Consider the following 21,201-nt stretch of genomic DNA (forward strand, 5'->3'; position numbering starts at 1 on the left):
CCCTGCATTCACAGTAAAGCAATTTTGACGTGTATTGCAATTCCAAGTAGAATTTACTTTTGGACATTAAACGTTTCGAATGCGTATTAAACTAATTCAAATCAGTTAATAATGTGAATCGAATTCGAATTATGTGTGAACGCACTCAACGCAGCATTGATATATCTAAGAAATGAAGAATATTAAAAAAAGATGGACAAAATATTTGTATTAAATTTGTTGCAATTTTTGTCTTGCCTTGACAGAGTCAAAAAGTGAGACATATATATATATATATAGGCATGCTGTTTTGGCGGAATCAACAATGTATTAGTTTGTGATTTTGTGATAAGGTCTGGTTTCTGGTAGGTCAATGACATTTTGTAAGTAGTTGTGTTAGCATAGGCACATCTCATTACCATAGAGAATATTTGGCCCCACCCCCTTAGTCATGGTCTATTGACTTTGAAACTTTGCATAGTTTACATGTATATGTTTGTGATTAGGTCAGTTTAGGGGGAACCACTAGTGGTAGGTCAATGATATTTGGTGTGCAGTTGTATAAACTTTTTCATTTCTAATTTCCATTGAGATTATTTGGCCCCGCCCCCTCAATCATGCTCTTTTTACTTGGAAACTTATGTTACTTTGAAATTTCATTTATTAGTTTTCGATTAGGTTAGTATTAGGGAAACTAATAGTGGTAGGTAAATGATAATTGGCATGTAGGTGTAGAAGCATTAGTACGTCTCATTTCCATAGAGGATATTTGGTCCTCACCCCTCAGTCATATGCATGATCTATTGACTTTGAAACTTTTACTTAGTTTACATGAATGAGTTTGTGATTATTATGATTATGTCAGTTTAAAATTACCAGTAATCTTAAGTCAAAGCTATTTGGTATGCGAACGTATTGGTATTCAAAAGTTTCATTTCCATGGATATTATATAACCCCACCCCCTCATTATGGTTCATTGACTTAGAAATTGAATTTGTGTTAAGGTTTGTTTAAAGGGAACGACTTATGAAAAGTCAATGGTATTTGGTTTGCGGTTGAACAAGCATTGGCACCTTTCATTTCCATAGAGATTGTTTAGCCTTGTACCTTCAGTCATGGTTCATTGACTTTGAATATCACTTACATGTTAAAGTATTACTATTTTAAGTGTAACATTTGCATTATCAAAATAACAAATAGGCAAAACATTACGTTGTGTTAATAGCTTATTATAGATTAGACATGTGTAATTATTATAAAAATAAGGAGATGTGGTATGATTGCCAATGAGACAACTATCCACCAAAATTCAAATGAAGTGGATGTAAGCAATTACAGGCAACCGTACAGCCTTCAAAAATATATGTTGCATCATTGCTAGGCCATTATAACAACATCAGCATTTCTTGTAATACTAGTATACAAGAAAATTACACCATTTCAGATAGTTTCAGGTATGATTTGATAATTGTGCATAGTGGCACCAGCTGATCCAACTAAAAGCGCTAATATGGCATATTCAAACTCTAGTACATAGTGGAATTAAACCATACACCACTGTTGGACACCATAATTGAAATTATTATTCTGAAAAGAATATTCCTCCATGCAGCCTGCAACAATTAGCAAAACCTATACTGCATAGTAAGATATAAACGACCACGAAATGACAAATGTAAAACAATAAAACTAAAGCAGCCTGATTTATGTACAAAACAATTATGAAAAATAAATATGATATACATCAACAATCACCAAATTACTGGGTCCTCACTATGGACAGGTACATACAGAATGTGGCGGGTTAAACATGTTAGCTGGCACAAAACTCTCCCCTAACATGGGACAGTGTATGTGCATAATCTCAGACATTGAATCTTTAAAAAATAAATTGGAAATAACTTTTGAAAGTGGTAGGATTGGATAGAAGAAACATTACGGTACAAACATTATTTGATACTTGAGAAATAGCTGAGATATATAGATTCTACCACTGCATCGAGTGTGATACGATATTTATCCACTCGAGACAGTCATGACAGTTAAATTTTCAAATTTAAAACGCGAGGCTCGTCGAGCGTTTTAAATATTTAAAATTTAACTGTCGAGAGTGGATAAATATCGTATTACACGAGATTTGGTGGTGGTATCTGTTTCTCTAATGATTTTCAAACAATATGCAGGCAAACTTATTCCGTCTTTTCGAATGATCTGTAAAAAGATGTGTTCTTTCTATGTGACGTCATCAGGCATGGTCGCCTTTTTTCATGCCGTCACAATAGGAAATTCAGAGGAAAGCAAGTAAATTCGACGTCATAATCGGATTTTAACCAATGAAGAACTGAGATCAAACGAACCACACGTTGATTAAATTTTTTGTATACAATGGGTGCAGAAAGGGATAAATTGACGAAGAATTAGAGAAAAATATTTTCATCCATTCTTCCGCTATATTCATCTTAACTTCTGCCAAGTTTACCTTTGATTTTTTTAATTAACTGCCTATAGCGCCTTTGGTGCTTTGATTTAGATTGTTAATGCTGAATAATATAATTATTTCTTATCAGTTAATTGTACATTCTTCTAATTATATCAGTGACATATTTTTTGTTTCATTTTTAGACATTGAGGAAGGAATTACATCAATGGAAAGCTGATGTAGTTCTCAATGATGGAGCTCCTAATGTCGGCAAAAACTGGTTACATGATGCTTTCCAACAAGGTATTGTATTATATTAGTAAAACATGTTGCATGAAAAAGCTTTCCAATAAAGTTTGGTGTTGTATTAGTAACACTCTTTGCTACAGGATGCTTTCCAGCAAAAACTGGTACGGCTTTGATAAAATCAAACTGCATTACTTTCCAGCATTTGTTCAGTAAGGTATAATATAAAAAAGTAGGATGTAATGATTATTAATGATCATCTGATGGAAGCAAGAGATTTTCATATTCATTATTTGTTTCAAATATTTTCAATTTTGCTTAAAGATTAAAATCTTTCAATGCAATTATGCACTTTTGATACATATAATCATGTTATTATTATGCCCCTACCACGCAGCAGAGGGGGCATTAAGTGTTACCTTGTCCGTCTGTACGTACGTCCCAAAAGATTCAATTCTATAAGTTCACTTTAGTTTGCCTGAACCAAATGTTATGAAACTTATACACAATGCTTATTACCACAAAACACAGATCAAGTTTGAATTTGGGTGGCTTCACTTTTACTGTTCTTGAGTTATGTCCCTTAATAACGTTATATGCAAGTGGGACATCATCTGTGTCCTATGGGGACACATTCTCCATTTATTTTTTTAAAACATGCAAGTGATTATTCTTGTTTGATGTATTTTCCTCTTTTGTATATTTTCAGTTCAGCTTGCCCTCCAGGCGTTAAAATTAGCAACAGATTTTTTAAAACCAGGTGGATGGTTTGTTACAAAAGTGTTCAGATCCAAAGACTACAATGCACTTCTCTGGGTAATGCAACAGTTATTTAAACGTGTACATGCTACCAAACCACAAGCTTCACGTAATGAATCGGCAGAAATATTTGTGGTCTGTGAGAAATTTTTAGCACCAGATAAAATAGACCCAAAATTTCTGGACCCTAAGTATGTCTTCCAGGAGTTGGAAATGGAACCTAAACAGACCATTAGTTTGATCCATCCAGAAAAAAAGAAAAGGTATGTTCATGCATTTTTAAGGATAATTTTATTGATACCAATTTCTTATTTTCAAATAAAAGCTCTATTTTGCGATTACAGTAGACACCACGTAATCGGATATCGGCTATACGAATATATATCGGCTATTGTAATATTATTTCAAAACACCAAACCCTTCCCTATATGTTTAATGTTAATTTTATCGTGTAATCGAATATGGGATATAAGAATATATCGGCAAATAGGACAAGAATATTCAGAAAATTGTGTTCAAAACCATGCACAATCGGATATTTTCAGTGTTTTTCTGACAGGAAATGGACCTGGAAGTTACAAAATTACAATCTTGCAGACAAAAAAAAAATAGTTTTGACTAAATAAAAAGGAACTATTTCTTAATGAATTGTTGTCTTTATTCATTGTCTTCGTTTGTAATGTGAATGAGATGCCCTTTAAATTCAAATGGTTTGAATTTATTTATAAAATATACAAGTGCAGTATGCTGGGAGAATTTTGATAAAACTCTGCTCACAGAATCAGAAATATAATTTAAACTGAATGTACCTCCTTCTGAATAATTTATTGCAATATACATATAAATCCCTTTTGACAAGAGAAATCTGACTTTTGTCAGATATAATTTTGTAACATGTACATGACCACATGTCATGGACGCCTTTTTGTTTTGTTTAGAAAATGTGAAGAAGCCTCGAGAACCATGACCTAAACATTATAAACAGTCAGAGTCTTCAGAAAACTTGATGCAATAATATTTAATCAATCATGATTATCTTCATAAATTAAAATTTGATTATTTAAAAAGATAAAATAGATAACAAATAAGATTTTAGTTTAGAGACTACACAGAACACGCTTTCAGTAACTGCGAGTACTCTCAAATCGTACTTTCTTTTTAATTTGACCTGTTGATACTATTTGTAATGCTTTTTTGTTATTTAATGTTAACATGGATCTTGTCTATATACCAGCTTTGATTATTTGGTATTTAATTTACTACAAATTTTCACTTCTTCGTACTATGAACATCAAAATTATTTCATTTTTCCTTAGATGCTGTTCTTGGACCTGTACAGGAAGTTTTATCTAGCACTAATTGCATATTTTTATTGTTGATATTCACCCCATATGTACCAAGTGTTAGATTAGTTTTATTGATATTTAAGAAATTTCTTGGTATTCCTAAACGGAAGATTTTATACACACAGAAGAAGAAGTATACTTAACAACAAAATTATTTTCATTTAATGTGTATAATATGATGCAGGTTTCTTCAAAAGTGATGATTTTCTAAAAATTGTTTGAAATTTCACAGTGATATCATACTTTTACTTTGTTTAAACCTGTTTATTTACTTTTGACTTTAATTATTTATCCCTTGTAATTTTTTATTAACTGTGTATTTGCATTCAGGTGTCACAGGTCAAATTTATTCGTTCATTGTGTGTTAATTTAAGTTTTTTGATTGAGTTAAGCCTTCCAATTGATATTTTATAGTGTGTTTTTCTATGTTGTGATGTTATACTATTGTTTCAGAAAAGGGAGAAGGTTTGGTACCATTAAAACGTTTAATCCCGCTGCAAATGTTTGCACCTGTCCTAAGTCAGGAATCTAATTACAGTAGTTGTCGTCTGTTTATGTAGTTCATACGTGTTTCTCCTTTCTCGTTTTTATATAGATTAGACCGTTGGTTTTTCAGTTTGAATGGTTTTACACTAGTTCGGTGTGAGCCAAGGCTCCGTGTTGAAGACCGTACTTTGAACTATAATGGTTTACTTTTATAAATTTTGACTTGGATGGAGAGTTGTCTCATTGGCACTCATACCACATCTTCTTATATCTATTTGATGTATTCATAGCCAAATTAGCTTACCTGTTATTAATGAAAATAATGGATATTATTCGTTTACAAAACAAATAAAGACACAAACTATGGATGGTAGATATTTATTCACATAAATATTTCAGAAAATTTGATTTACTTTAATAAATGTAGGATTTAAAAGCTGAAAACAAATATGAGCATTACATAACCGATCATAACCAGCTGATAATTTTTTACACAAACATCGAGGTGATGTAACTGATAAAAAACACTCCAGCCCTTACATATATATAGAGCAGTGGTCAGGGCTAGTAACATCTCAGGATTAGGTCTACTCATTATTGCAGAATATTCAATGAATATACATTTATCGTCTAATTGAATATATCGGGTAATGGGATATTTTTTGCTGACATTTTGGGTATCCGATTTGCAGGAGTCTTACTGTACTTATTTTTGTTGGTAGAGTCACCCCAGCCATAATTGATGCTGATGCTGTGATCACTAAAAAGATGAGGATGTTAATTGAAATTTTCAACAAGACTTTTAATTTTCAGAAAATACATATATATTGCACAGGCTTATTATGTATGCTTCAGACTTGTATTACTTTTGAGAATTTTATTATTAGGATAATTAATACTAATGTATGTATGTACCCATTCAGTCCATATTGTATGCACCGGTATATCTCTTTTTTCCCTGATTCCAGTGAATGAGGAATCTGAATGAACAATTTTTATACACCCGTCAATTTTTGACGGGACGTATTATGGTATACAAATGTCCGGTGTCCGTCCGTCTGTCTGTCTGTCTGTCCGGCGTAAACATGTCGCTCCGTAACTTGAGAATGACTTATCAAAATTTCATGAAACTTTACATAGTTGTTTCTTATGATGGTCAAACGATCTGCATACTTTTTGGTGAAAAATAAGATTAAAACTTTTTGAGTTACGGGACTTAGTAACTAAAACAGGTGTGTGTTTTTTTTCACATGTCGCGCCGTATCTCAAAAACAATTTATGATTATTGCTTAAAACTTTACACACTTCTTAGTTATATTAATCTTAAGATCTGTATACTTTTTGGTGATGATTCAAAATTTTATTTTAGAGATATTGAGTATTTTGTTAAAAAAGGGGGAGGGGTTTTTCACATGTTGCGCCGTATCTCAAAAACAGTTTATGATTATTGCTTAAAGCTTTACACACTTCTTAGTTATATTACCCTTAAGATCTGTATACTTTTTGGTGATGATTCAAAATTTTATTTTTGAGTTATTGAGTATTTTGTAAAAAAAGGGGGGAGGGGTTTTTCACATGTCGCACAGTATCTCAAAAACGATTTATGATTATTGCTTAAAATTTTACACACTTCTTAGTTATATTTAATCTCAAGATCTGTATAATTTTTGGTTTTGATTCAAAATTTTATTTTTGAGATATTGATTTTTTTTTTTTAAAAGGGGGGTTTTCACATGTCGCGCCGTATCTCAAAAACGATTTATGATTATTGCTTAAAATTTTACACACTTCTTAGTTATATTAATCTAAAGATCTGTATACTTTTTGGTTTTGATTCAAAATTTTATTTTAGCGATATTGAGTTTTTTGTAAAAAAAAAAGGGGGTTTTCGCATGTCACACTGTATGTCAGAAACTATTTATGCTTATTGCATAAAAATTCACACACAAGACGATGGGCGTATCATGTGCTCATGGCGCAGCTGTTTATTATCAATGCACTGAGAAAAAAATCGGAGTTTTTAGTAAATCTTTTGCAAATCAAGGCTTTTAGAATTTATTTCTTTGTAGATAACCTAGTCTTGCGTCTATTTAATGGTCATAATTTGTATGTTTATGTGAATATCGTATTTCAGGCAAAGAGATGGTTATGCTGAAGGAGACTACACACTTTTCCACACATTAAATGCTTCAGAATTTATACAGAGTCCAAATTATTTAGAACTGTTGGCAGCGGCTAATCAGGTTTGTTATACATGTACAGTTAGCATTAACAAATATTTAATAAGCATTATCTAGCCTTGATAATGATTTAAACTGCAATATTCTGCTAGAAAGGTGAACCAAAAATACATTTGCATATTGTTTACATTCTGGTACATATATCAGATCATTGTAATGTAGTTATCATTCAAAACAATTTGGCCCTTTGTTCTTAGTTACATGGTCATGTGATTAATAAGTGCTTGAATTATATAACGATGGTTTCTCAGAATTATTTCTTGTTGAGATGAGATAGCGTGAAAAAAATCCATATCCATCATGATCACATTCTTGTTTCCAAATAAAAATGACCTGTGAAATTCTGCATTTACTGTACATTATTAATGATTGATTATTGTTTGCTTAATGTCCAGTGGCAATTATTTCATGCATTTACTGGTACATGTCCTTGTTTTAATGTACAGGGATGCAAATTACTAATGACAATTTAAGAGTTACTATACATTGCTTATTAAAGGTTGTGAATAGCTCAAATTTCATATTTTCAATTATTTTTTTTAGGGAGAAAAATTGTATTAAGTGTTACTTTTTTCTTTAAACAAATAGCATGTGTAATTTTATAATTTACTAACTTTATTTAATACTAGGTAATTCTTGATGAAGATAGAATAGCAAATCATCCTGAATCCACAGAAGAACTGAAACACTGTTTAGGAGATATAAAAGTCTTAGGCAAGAAAGAATTAAGGTAAATTGTTACATTGGTTGCTATATAATGCAGTTATTTCCCAGTCAAATAAAAACTGATAATTTCACATGTGAAAGAAATTCTGTAATTTGACCATACATGAAGAGGTTTTGTCGTGATGTTTTCAATGATATTGCATCAAAACCAATTTAAAACACATAGAAAAAATAAAGTTTCTTGGATTTTCTTCTTTATTTACATTAAAAGTCAATATAATAAAAAGAAGAACTCATCTAAGAATTAAAATATTGAAAAATGATCAACTAATGACCTAACAACAGTAGTTGATATGATACTCATGCATTTGTAAATTAATATGCTGTTCATTCACTCATTGAAGAAATTCTCTGATTAGTTATTACATATTAAATTATAATAAACTTCCAAACAAAACAAAAAAGAAACTTTTTCCTATCGCATTAGTGATGTCTATTCATTTATTTTCTTGATAATTAACAAATAATTGGTTGGCAATAAATCAATAGAATAGAATTCTAATATTTTAAAAACTTATATAAATTTGTTAGGGCTTTTCCAGAATTAATTAAATGGGGGTCAGAACTTCTGAGATTCAAGACCAGCTGATCAATGAACTTGACCCTAAGACTCTCAAAATTCGACCTCTGACTGGGACTGTCCTTGATAAGATTGCCACCAAATAGAAAGTTACCACTCTCCTGAACCTCAGAGGGGACTTCAGACAGAAAGGATTCCAACTTAGGCCCAGCAGTAGACTTCATACCAAGAATAGCAGCACAGGCAGGGTCAATAACATCCTTGATAACAGAAAAAGTCAGATCCTCTCTCTGAAATACACGACTCACTCTACAAACAATACCCATAACATCACCCATGAAGTGAGAGACAGCTAAAAACTCATAAGTAGAAATAAACCTAACCAAGCCACCAGCAACAATGTTACCACCTTCCTCATCCACAAGCAAACAGCCAATCAAGATATCAAAGTTATGCAAAAGAGAGGAAACAGAACCTTCAAAGGACAACCACCTTGTACTGAACACCTCCTGAAACCTTTTCTCTGCCTTGTCAAAAATTGTAGCCATAGCTTTTAACTCTGACATGTGTTTACATGAATGATGATAATATTTGTATACCTCATTAAGAGTACCCTGGTATTTCTTCAAATAATTAATAGAATTGGCTGCCTGTGATGATGCTAAGGCTAGCCTGTGTGCAATACAATGTGTCTTAATTATGAAAGGGTTTTGCTCTGAAAACTTAGTAGTTACACCTGACCGTAAACCAGTCATTACACTAGCACCATCTGTAGAGATGGATATACACTTTGAAAAATCTAAGTCATACATATCAAAAAGCGTTTTTACAGCAGTAAATATAACATCAGCAGTACCACCAGACAGTTCAAGAACAGATAAAAATCTTGTTACAGACACATTTGATTTTATGTAACGTACATATAACATTAAAGTTTTTTCTGTTGTACGGTCAGTTGATTCATCAAGCATGACTGAGTAGTAAGCAGAGGCTTTCATGTCTTCAATAATTTCCTCGTCAACGACCTTGGCTAGTGCAATCTGCATGTCCAGGACGGAGTCTGAGCTGGTATATTTTGCATTCTTTGCTTTCTGAATTGCAGACACAGATTCTACACCCTGAAAAAAGAAGTAGAATATTGTAAAATTATGCATAACGTAGTTATCACTAAGACATAAGTATTTTAAATAATAATTTACATTTGTTTCTGTCTCATTGGCAATTACCACTAAGCAACACAATTCTATCATTTAATTTATCTCTTGAACATTTATACGAATTTCGGCATTTCGTCATTTGTAAAAAAAAATCTTATTTTTCTTTATTTAATCTTTCACATTTACCCATTTTCGTCATTTTCGGAATTAACATAAGTCTCATTGACAACTTACTCCATATTGAGAAAATCGCTAATATTTTATTGAGGGAGGGACGAAGGCAATTTTTATTAAAACAAAATAAAGCAGACAATCACCACATACATGGAAATCAAGTAGATCATTGACGTCGTTGTACAGTGATGTGGACAGGTTGTGTTTTGCCATCCAGAAAATGTTTGACATAGCTGCGGTAACTTCCTTCTCGTGAGTTTTGTTGGCTGTAGCAATGCCTTGGTCCCAGTCAGTTCTCATGATCTTGGCTTGAATGGCCTTCTTATGGTCGGCGCTCTTTATGTGTTTTTGGATGTTGTCTTTTAACATCGTCTGGATTCAATCGTAAACGAATTAATCATTTTGGCTGTTTTGCAGTCTTTGCAGTACATTGCGTCGGTATCTGCGTCAAAGTCAATGCATGGGAAAATCTTTGACCATTGTGGTTTAAATTTTGAATTCTGAAGACGATCTGATCTAGATTTCTTGTTACTGGTTTGAACTTTAGCCGGAACCTTTGACCCCGGGTCATGTGATGAAGTGAAGAAGTTTGTAATCATGGCGGATTGTAACGTGACAATCGTGAATAATTGTGGAGTTCATAATGTTTGGCTATTTATTACAACCAAAGGCATTTTGAGAAATTTGAGTTGTTTGTCTAACTATGAGCAGTCTACTCATGATAGCATCCAAGCAGACTTTAATGTTCCCGTTGATTGAATGATTACTTAAATGGATTATTTATGAGAACCGTTAATGACCCAATTATCGGATTATCTATACCAACAGTTTATGACACCTGTTGAAACCATTAATTAGCTTGGGGTCATAAACTTGTCTGAAACATGTAACAAGGTAACTTTAAGTGAAAATTTTATGGCGAAAATTTTTATACTTTAAAAATTTTAAGTGACGAAATTGATTTGAAAAACTTTCGTCATTTCGAAAATCCTTTCGTATTTTGCGAAAGTGACGAGCGCTAGCAAAATCACTGGTCAGAAGCAACTTTTATTAAAATTTGATGGGTGGCAGTTATTTTAGACAGATAACCTCAACAGTTATATGATGGAATCATTTAAAATTTTATTCATGGCAGGGTTAAATAAAAAGTGCCTTCTGATCCTCCCATATGTTTATTTCTGGAAGAGCCCTTATTTGTAAACCAATTTTGGTTCTGTGGTTGATTGGAAGAATTTAGTCCATATACTTTGCAGGAGATGACCACCTTATCCATAAACCACCATATGGCCCTCATTGCTGTGAACTGTTTATCATATGAAAATGACATAATTAACATGATTAAAGTTAAAAAAAAAATATTTTTCTATCATAATCACTTTCTAAATTTCTAATTCTACATTTCTAAATGAAATTTAAATATTATACAAATAATTGTATGACTAAAATTAAAAATATTTATGGGTATACTTTGAAGGAGTATTATTAACTGGAGGAAAAGACTGAAAAAGGATTTCAACTTAGAGGATAAAGAAGACAAACCTGTGTAAGTACTTTGTATATAAATATGTGTAGAATATTGCTTATTGTATTCCATATTAAAAACAATATTATTCCAAGATTGTTGTATTTTTTATCATCTCTGAAAATAATTATTAGGATGCATATAGTCATCTTGTTGTTTATCATAGACTTTGCAATTGCATCCCGTGGGGGCAATGGAATCATTTTGTGATCTTTGCTAACTTTGCTTGCAGTACTTGTATTTCTGGTTGTTTTTCTGTCAGTGTGATGTTTGAGAAAACATCTTATGGCTGTGCTAGCTTAAATTTGCTTGGTTTTGTTGAGTTATCATTGAATTGTCGTTGGATCGATGTATATCCTTCATGTCCGTAAACATGAAATAGAGCATCAGCAAAAGTAAGTTGGTTTAAAGTATACATTTATCATATTTATATCCTACACAAAATTATCTTTTAACTATAATCAATGTATTATTTACACATAATTTTAAAGCAACATTGCTTTTCATTGCTTAATTTGATATAAAAATATATGACATCAGCATAAAAATTCTATAAATAGACATAAAACATATATAGCAAAAATCACCGAAGAGCTTCCTGACTTGGTACAGTTAGAGAATTAAGTGGTTGGCTTCAACTAGTTTTATGCCATCTAATATCTCGGACAGTGGTGGAACAAATACCACAGTTAAAAGTTCACATATTAAAAGACAACATAGATGGAAATATGGCTGCTACTGGCACATTCACTGCCTGCTTTCTATACTAGATGAGAATGTAAAAAAATGTAGCAAAGCCCTTTGTTTTATTAGGTTATAACACAAAGATTGTTTTTTATACCATAATTATTCTCAGTTATATTTCAGGAAAGAAGAAGAAAAAGAAGAAAAGGAAGAAGATTCAGAGGATGATGAGGCAGAGTTGTTAAAGAAAATTGCAATGGCTGAGGAGGAGGAGAAAAAGGCATTAAAAAGGTCAGTTTCTGGTTTAACCTTTGCTACAGCAAATAAAATATACATATCATATTAATATTTTAAACTAAATAAGATCAAGTATATTAAAATTTTCTCATAATTCCTCATTTCCCATATGGAGATGAAGAACAGCAATAAAAGTGCTGTACCTTTGCTTTTTGTGTGTTTTTTGCTGTGCATGTACTGCTTTTGTGACACGGATGGATACCCCATATCCTTTGTTTTATATTACATATATATATATATGAAGCTTTTCCTAAAATCGCAATTATTAAACTCGCATTTTTGTTAATTCTTCAAAAATCGCAATAATTTCTGAATTTACAGTACATATTTTCTATTTTTTGTCTGTGTTAGACATTCACAGAATGAATGGAAATATGACTGATTGCATCTCTCTTATCAGCCACTGAGTTCAATAAATAAATCAAAGCTTTAAGATTTTTTTCAAAACTTGCTTGTAGAGAACAACTCCCACTGACTTAGAATGGCTTTCAATATTGAGGGATGAGCAATACTTGGGGATGATATTATTCAGATCTGCACGATTAAACTTTTGAATTGTAATAAATCAATATGCATTCATTTTAATTGTAGGAAAATAAAAAAGATTAGAAGGGAGAAAGCCAAGTTAAGAAGAAAGATTGACCTGAAAATGATAATACCTGGTGATAGACATGACTTTGTCGATGATATTGGAATGTTTAACTTACAGAAAATCAAAAATAAAACAGTATGTATATTTGGAAAGTATTTACAGCCTATCTCAGGTGTACCATATACATTTATGGTACAATGTGTCATATTGATATTTCCCTGACTTTTATTGCCCCTCCCAATAGAGAGGATGCAACTTTTGAAGACTATGTTATAAATAATAACGATTCACCATAAAAGTTCGAAATGTAAAAACTGTCAACACAAAAGCTAATTGCAAGTATATGAGGATTGGAACATATCAAAGAAAAATAATTTATGTACCCTTACTTGGGTATACATGTTATCTTATTCTAAATGCAATGAAATTGCTATCTAGTTATGATCTTTATTTTCCAAAATTGAAATTCATTTGGAATTCCCACTCTTTTGATTCGAGCGTAACTAATGAGTCTTGTATATGACTTCATGACATATGGTATCGCAAGCTTAGACGAGGGTTTATAATGTGTTGGTTTACCTATCCGCTGACCTGATTGGAAGCAAAAAGTACGAAAACTATGTGTCAACATAAGCCAGAAGTTTTGAAGGTGGAAAATGCGAAAGGAAACCTACATGACTGTGAAAATAAATCTAATTTCAAATGGTATAACACTCAACCAGAGACCAACTGACAATACTTGTATTACTAGAAGTCATCTCCAAAGACAGATTTAGGGGGGCAGGGGACCTTGGTCCCCCTTATGGAGCTACATATATGGTTGATGTATAGACTTTTTACTTGTCTCACTCCAAATGTTGCCTAGTTTGGGCCCCCTTTTTCAAAATCCTGGATCTGCATCCGATCTTTACCTTAAAATGCAGCTTTGTCCTTTAGAATGACTTGGATTAAGAAGTGTAATTTATGACTTACTTTGCTATACATAGATTTAAAATAATAATTAAATTCTAATTGAAATATACACTAATAATACAGTAAGAGGCAAATTTTCAGATGTTAAAGATTTAGAGCTATTTTCCTAGGGCTTGTAGTTTAAATGTTTGGTTGGCTTGCTTGCTTTGTTTGTATAAATGTTTACTCAAGCATTGTAATTAAGATTGACATCTACAATCAATATAGATAGGCAGGGCTTGCATCAGCTTGTGTTCATTATTCTCTGTATTATACTTAACATCCAATAACATTTAAGTATAATGTATACAAGATGAAGCCCCGCCTATCTACTGATTGCAGATGTCAATCTTAATTACAATGCTTGAGCAAACATTTATACAAACAAAGCAAGCAACCCCACCAAACCTTTAAACTACAAGCATTAGAAAAATGGCTCTAAACAGATTTCATGATTATAGGAGATGTTTGGTTTATGTGAATGAGACAGCTATTCAATGGCATGTTAAGATACCTTGTGGTAATATTTGTAATGTTTGTTATGTGCTAAACAGTCTTCACCAATTGTCTAGCGTCGATACAATATGTTTATTTCTATAAAGTCCAAGAGTCCAGAATAGCCATGAATAAATTTTTAAAAGACTATCTCTATCTAAGATCTGCCATCAATGCTAAATTCCCTAAATAACAAAAAATGTACAACTATAAAGAACCACTGAAATTCTGTTGTAAGCATAGAATTGATATGACCAATAAAAAAGAATAGTCTATTTTCTTTAGAAAATATTTTTTCAATCTTAAGCAGAAATTCTAGGTCATGTTAGTGCTGCAAATTATCAATACTGTGGATTCATTTATTTTCGTGGGGTGTCAATTTTCGGCGATTATGGAAATCTTGCATTTTCGTGGCTATTTAATTTCGTGGTTTTTCCAAAGTCTGCATACAACCTTATATAAAATGTGTCTTTTGTTGAACATTAAAATTCGAGGTTCATCTGTACCAATGAAATCCATAAGAATTGGTATCCAACGAATAATAATGAATCCACATTATTATGTTTTTTACATATTAATATATGGTTGACTTTGTAATTGATGTTCTAACAAAAGTGAAAATTGAAAAGTAGAAGAATTAAGGGAATATTGAAAAAGGGAATATGAGTTATAGTTGCATGGATTTACTGTTATGTACATAAATAAAAAGTGTTAGCTAGTCTTGTTATTAAAATAATGCATTCATATCTAAATATTAAAGCTTTTACAAGAAGAAAAAGAAAATGAATTTTTAAAACTAATATTAAAGAAATAACAAGGAATTTCCACAAAAAGCAATGATATTTCTAATTTTTAGCAATTGGATAATGTTGAAGAAGGTGATACAATGATTGCTGATGAGTATGCTGCTGAACAAGACATAGAAGAAGAAGATCTTAATGCTCAACAGAAAAAACTTACGTTCGATCGAGAGGACAAGGAGCACCTAGATTCTGATCTATACTCGTCTGGTGAGGAAGGAGAGGATGAGCCAGAATTCGATGAAATGGATGATGATAACGATGAAGAGATTGAAGGGTATGTTTACAAAATTTATTTCGGCAGAAATAATGCAGGCTATATATTGGTTTATGTCTGTGATTTTGTTTTGCAGCCTGTATCTAATGTGTAAGCAATGTAACATTGATGTAAAAAAAATAGATTTTCTTATAAAAGTGAATGAAAAAATAAACTGGAATTTCTTGAAAAGTGACAGTAAAAAGACTAAAATTTCATTGTACATTTCTTCCTGCAACATACACCTGGTAAAAATATAGCTCTAATGATGACTCGTTGTAGTGATTTGGAAGCAGAGGATAATGATGATAATCCATTGCTGGTCAAAATGGAAGGTAGAGACCAAAGGACAGAGAAAAAACTAAATAGTTGGTTCAGTAAGGTATGTGAATTATTTGAAGTACATTTTTTTCAATATTGATATTTTCTTACCCGAGACGAAAGTCGCGGAAGGTGAGACATAGGTATCGTTTTTCCAGCGACGATCGATCAACAATTGTTAAGTTAGTTTGATAAGACCTATTTGAGATAGATCAATGATATTTTGTATGAAGTTGCATTACTATCAATATATATCAGTTTGACAATTATTTTGAGGCCCTGTTCCCTAGGTCATGGTCCAGTGACTTTCAATTAATTGGCAATTTTCAATGTTAAGTTTTTTTTTGTTAAGTTAGTTTTATAGGAACTACTTGTGATAGATCAATGGTATTTTCTATAAATTTGCATTACTATCAGTTCATATCAGTTTGACGACTACTTCGAGGCCCTGCCTCCTAGGTCATGGTCCAGTGACTGTGAATTAATGAGCAATTTTCAATGTTAAGTTTTCTGCTTAAGTCAGTTTGATAGGAACTACTTACAATAGACAACGATATTTTCTATATAAAGTTACATTACTGTCTGTACAGTGTACATCTCAGTTTGTTGACCATTCCAAGGCCCTGCCCACTAATTCATGGTCAAGCGACTTTGAAATGATGAGCAATGTTGATGTACAGCAGATTGTCTTTTTCTTAATTTTATGCTGACAGGCGAGACATATCTCGGTGTCAACAGTTTATTATAAGAGAAAGAGAGATTTTCAATTTAGTTTTATTAGAGAGAGAGAGAGAGTGATAATCATCTTGGTACTTGATTAGCTTAAATGGTCAGCATAAGTAACTTCAGTGTTCCAGCTAGGCTGTTTTCACAGGGCGGTCCGCCCGCCCTTTCCCAAGTGCCGCCCTGTGCCTTTTTTTACAGTTTCCAGGGTGCCCTGCCTTTTTGAAGATCGATTGTATATTATTTTGTTCGTATTGATATGATCCGCCAATTACGAAAATTTACCTGGCGACAAGTATATGACTTTGTTTACGACCCCAAGCTAATCAACGGTTAAAACAGGTGTCATAATCCGTTGTTATAGGTAATCCGTTTATCGGATGGGTCATTAATGATCATCAACAGTAATTCATTCAAATAGAATCGGTAAGTCGGCATTTGTCTTTGAATAAATATTAATACAACTTGGGCACTGTTTACCGTAGTTTCATGGAGAAAATGTAATTGACAGAAAGTCGAAAACCATAATCAACTGGTTAAAAACATTGCTGTTATTGTTTACCGTGAAATAAATAGCAAATTCAGACGTATTTGTCATTGACTGCCCTCATTTTTTATACGAAAATAACAAAATAGGCTGCCATATTGTTGATCGTATATACATCTTCTACGTACTGTTTATAATCCTCCAAAGAAGGAGCACACCAAAAATAAAGAAAGATAACTCAATCTTATTTTTTCTTAGCATTGAGTAACCTACTTAAGATATTATAAAATATGTCTACACACTTCTGGCTTTAGAATTTATATGTTTAGGTATTTTGAGTTATGGGAAAAGTTAAAGAGGGTCTTAGTAGCAGGGTTGGTAGGGTGCCTTGGTCATCTTTTTCTGCATTCTTTATTTTTAATCCCAATTTTCACTGTTCATTATATCCTAACATTGTGCATTTACAGCTGTTTTGTGCTGTATTGCCATTAAGCACAGAAGAGGTAGAAAGGTGAAACTTGTAAAGTGTGTCAGACCATAGAAACAGAATGAAGCAGGACACACTGCATATAAAGCTTAACTGTGCCAAGCAATGACTTGAAACTTGTGTGACAAGCTGCTTGACAAGTTTTCAGCCTAAAAAGTAGAACGATAGAGTTTTTCTATGAGCTAATGATGTTGTTCTTGTATATATATAACCAGTGATTCAATGAATAAACAATGTTTGATAATTATCTTTATTAAAACATGCCCTTTTCATATTATCATATCACGCGTTAAATGCCCTTTTTCAGGATTGGCACCCTGCCCTTTTGAAATCCTAGCTGGAACACTGAACTTGAATGTCGGAAGATTTTGAAATCTACTTTGTCTTTAACTTTGAGCATAAACTCACACATAACAGAAAAGAGCCTTGGATTGTTAATTTATTACCTCACATTAAAAAAAAACCTGATTTAGTCCTGCATAAATGTTTCTATTATATTCTACATTTCTGTAGATCTCTTTCAGTTTTGTGCTTTTTGTATGGCATGCAGAGTTACCTTGGCAATGGGATATGTTGTTTTTAGATTTTATTGCTCAGATTGCTTTGAGGTTACTTGACAGCTTTTTAATGTAAAAATTGGATTGTTAATATTTCATAATATATGCACATGATATAAGCATTTAATAGCTGATATGAAAATATCCTAATGTATGGTAGCAGCTCAATAGTTAATTTGCCATTTCAGAATCTAAAGCATTCTGGGTAACTTTTTTAAATGAAGCACACAAAAATTGTTATTGGTTTAACAACAACCACAACAATTGACAATCAGCCATTGGTGCAATGTCATTTTCATTTTTGGTGCAGACAAACATTGAAGTTACCGATAGTCCTTTAGATCTTGAAAATAACTTACTGATATTTTTGGTTTAATTTGCAGGATGTATTTGCTGATCTTGTTGATGATGATCATGAAGACATTGAATTAAAAACAATGGCTAAGGAATATGTTAAAAAGGGTGGTAAAATTCTTGACCAAAAACCAAGTGTAAAATTAGCTGAAACTGACACTGACAACAAAAAATCCAGTGATACATTGACTAATGGCAAACCTTCAAGTGATTCAAAAACTAAAAAACAGTTGGACGATTCAGATGATAGTGGTTTGTCAGATGACAGTGATACTGAAAGTGAAAGTAGTAGTGATAGCAATGCTAGTGACAGTGATTATGATACTTCAGAACTTTATAGAAAGGAAAAGGAAAGTAGAAAAAAAGAAAAGGCACAGACAAAAAAGGATGGTTTTGAAACAGTGCCAGTAGATTCAGGTAAAATATTATGTATTGTATTTCCTCTGTATAATAGATTTTGCATTTGCATATTATAGTCTGTCCATCCTTTTACATTTGAATGATAGTCTGATTTATCATGGAATTTAATCATAATTTTATTATCTGAAACATAGCACAGTGAAAGTGAGCTCTGTATGTTCCAACTTAATGATGTTCTAGAGATTTAGAGTTATGTTGATGTAAAAAAAAAATGTGTATTTTTCCACATTGAGCAGTAACAGAAGTCAACTTGTTATTTTACAATTGTAGAGGGCATAATCTTTATATTTTCTGATAATTTCTTTTTTCAATAGCCGTAAAGTGAAAATTTATTTTTTAAACCTTTTTCACTGACACATTGAGATTTTGCATCTAAATGGGAATTTTATGTTCCAGTTGGATAGGGGGACATAGATTCATACGTATATACTTTTTTAAAGTCAGTGATTTAATATGAAATATTAAATAAGCAGAAAGAAAATTTGTTCATTAAACTTATTTTGAAATATGAGGCAATTTATTTGATAATTCTTCATTGTAGCAGCCAATATCCCGAAGTTAAATGCAGTAGGATTAGCTATTGGTGCTGCCATGGTAACATCAAGGAAGAGAAAACGTGATATTGTTGATGATGGATATCATAGGTAGGACTCTACGATGATCTTTTTAAGCTTTGTGAAAGTAGGAAATCCACCTTAAGAAAGTTATGTTGGTTTTTTTTTTTTTTGCCGTATGACCTTTTTCTCAATGTTTTACTGATATTATGCATTACTTGTTGCTGTTGAACGAAGGTTCATTGTGATGGAAAAGCGGTGGAAGTATATCTAAGTAATTATGATACATAGTAACTGTATTCTTGGTTGATAGTTAGCTTCGTAAAATTCAGTGTTTCACAATTTTTATACGACCGCAAAAATTGAAAATTTTTTGGTCGTATATTGGTATGACGTTGGCGTCGTCCAGCCTAGTCCGAAGACACATTGGTTTTCGCACTCTAACTTTAGTTTAAGTGAATGGATCTCCATGAAATTTTACCATAAGGTTCAATACCACGAAAGGAAGGTGGGGATTGATTTTGGGGGTTATGGTACCAACAGTTAAGGAATTAGGGGCCAAAAAGGGACCAAAAATAAGCATTTTTGTAACTTCCAGACAATAACTTGTGTGTAAGTGTATGGATCTCTCTGACATTGTACCACAAGGTTCCATATCACAAAGGGAAGGCTGTAATTGATTTTGGGGGTAATTGCCTCAAAATTTTAGGAATTAGGGGCCAAAAAAGGGGCAAAAAAAAAGCATTTTACTAGTTTCAGTGTTCCAGCTAGCATGAAATGGAGGGGCGCCGCGCCCCGCCCCCGAAATTTTGCGCCCCTCTGCCTTTTTAAGCGCCCCTCTGCCCTTCTGATGCGCCCCTCTGTGCCCTTTTGAAAAAAGTTTAAAAAACAATCTTTTTTCCTCATATCATCGCCATTTTGTTGAGTTCTTTATACACACACTTCATTAAGACAACAGATTGAAACTGTTGACACTTGTTACCTGTATATAATCACCTATTTGATTAGAGTCAATTACTTAATCAGGTGAAATTTACGACCCTGTCTAATCCCTTTGCCCTGAAGCACCAAACATCCAAGTTAAATGAATTGATTTTTTAACACCTGACGATGCAATATAGAATTTATAAAATAAATGTGACGATGTTCATTTCTATCGTATTTGTTATTTATAAAATAACGTTCATTAAAAAAGAATCATTCCAATAGTATATCGTAAATCGTCAACACGCAAAATGCCGACGAAAAAATGAAAAATTTACCGACTCGAAAATGAAAAGAAGCAAAGACTTGCCAGTCTATTACATCTTTTTTCAAGAATAATGACCATCAAAGGTAAAAAAATAATTTGATTCTTTACTTTTAAGAAAAATCGAGAAGAAGAAAGGTTTCTATCAGATATCGCAATTGTTCTTCTATTGTAAATTCCGCCGATTACGGAGCACTCGAAAGTCCGATTTTTATATCATTTTTCTTAAATTGAAATCCGTTTTGACTAACTTTAATATTGATATTATTAGATACGCTCAACATGAAATATACGGAGATGCTTGTTGAATTGATAATAAACTTTCAAAGTTGAATTAATTTATTATTGTGCCGATTACGGAGCTCTGGAAAGTCCGATTTTTGTATCAATTTTCTTATT

General features: G+C 32.3%; 1 protein-coding gene across 3 annotated transcripts in view; it reads left to right on the forward strand.

The window, feature by feature from the left end:
• The window catches only part of LOC127712210 (pre-rRNA 2'-O-ribose RNA methyltransferase FTSJ3-like), a 47,371-nt gene that overhangs the window by 4,800 nt on the left and 21,370 nt on the right, over nt 1-21,201 (forward strand). For 2 of the 3 annotated variants that reach the window (XM_052218514.1, XM_052218516.1), the window contains exons 4-14: nt 2,603-2,702; nt 3,355-3,667; nt 7,371-7,479; nt 8,106-8,206; nt 11,528-11,596; nt 12,443-12,550; nt 13,148-13,283; nt 15,451-15,671; nt 15,933-16,032; nt 18,609-18,996; nt 19,541-19,643. In XM_052218514.1, coding sequence (XP_052074474.1) covers nt 2,603-2,702; nt 3,355-3,667; nt 7,371-7,479; nt 8,106-8,206; nt 11,528-11,596; nt 12,443-12,550; nt 13,148-13,283; nt 15,451-15,671; nt 15,933-16,032; nt 18,609-18,996; nt 19,541-19,643 — 1,748 coding nt within the window. The remainder of the gene's footprint in view (nt 1-2,602; nt 2,703-3,354; nt 3,668-7,370; nt 7,480-8,105; nt 8,207-11,527; nt 11,597-12,442; nt 12,551-13,147; nt 13,284-15,450; nt 15,672-15,932; nt 16,033-18,608; nt 18,997-19,540; nt 19,644-21,201) is intronic. The other variant, XM_052218515.1, reaches the window with a different exon arrangement.

Source organism: Mytilus californianus, unplaced genomic scaffold (genome assembly GCF_021869535.1).
Source record: "Mytilus californianus isolate M0D057914Y unplaced genomic scaffold, xbMytCali1.0.p SCAF_8, whole genome shotgun sequence".
In the NCBI taxonomy this organism is placed as follows: domain Eukaryota; kingdom Metazoa; phylum Mollusca; class Bivalvia; order Mytilida; family Mytilidae; genus Mytilus; species Mytilus californianus.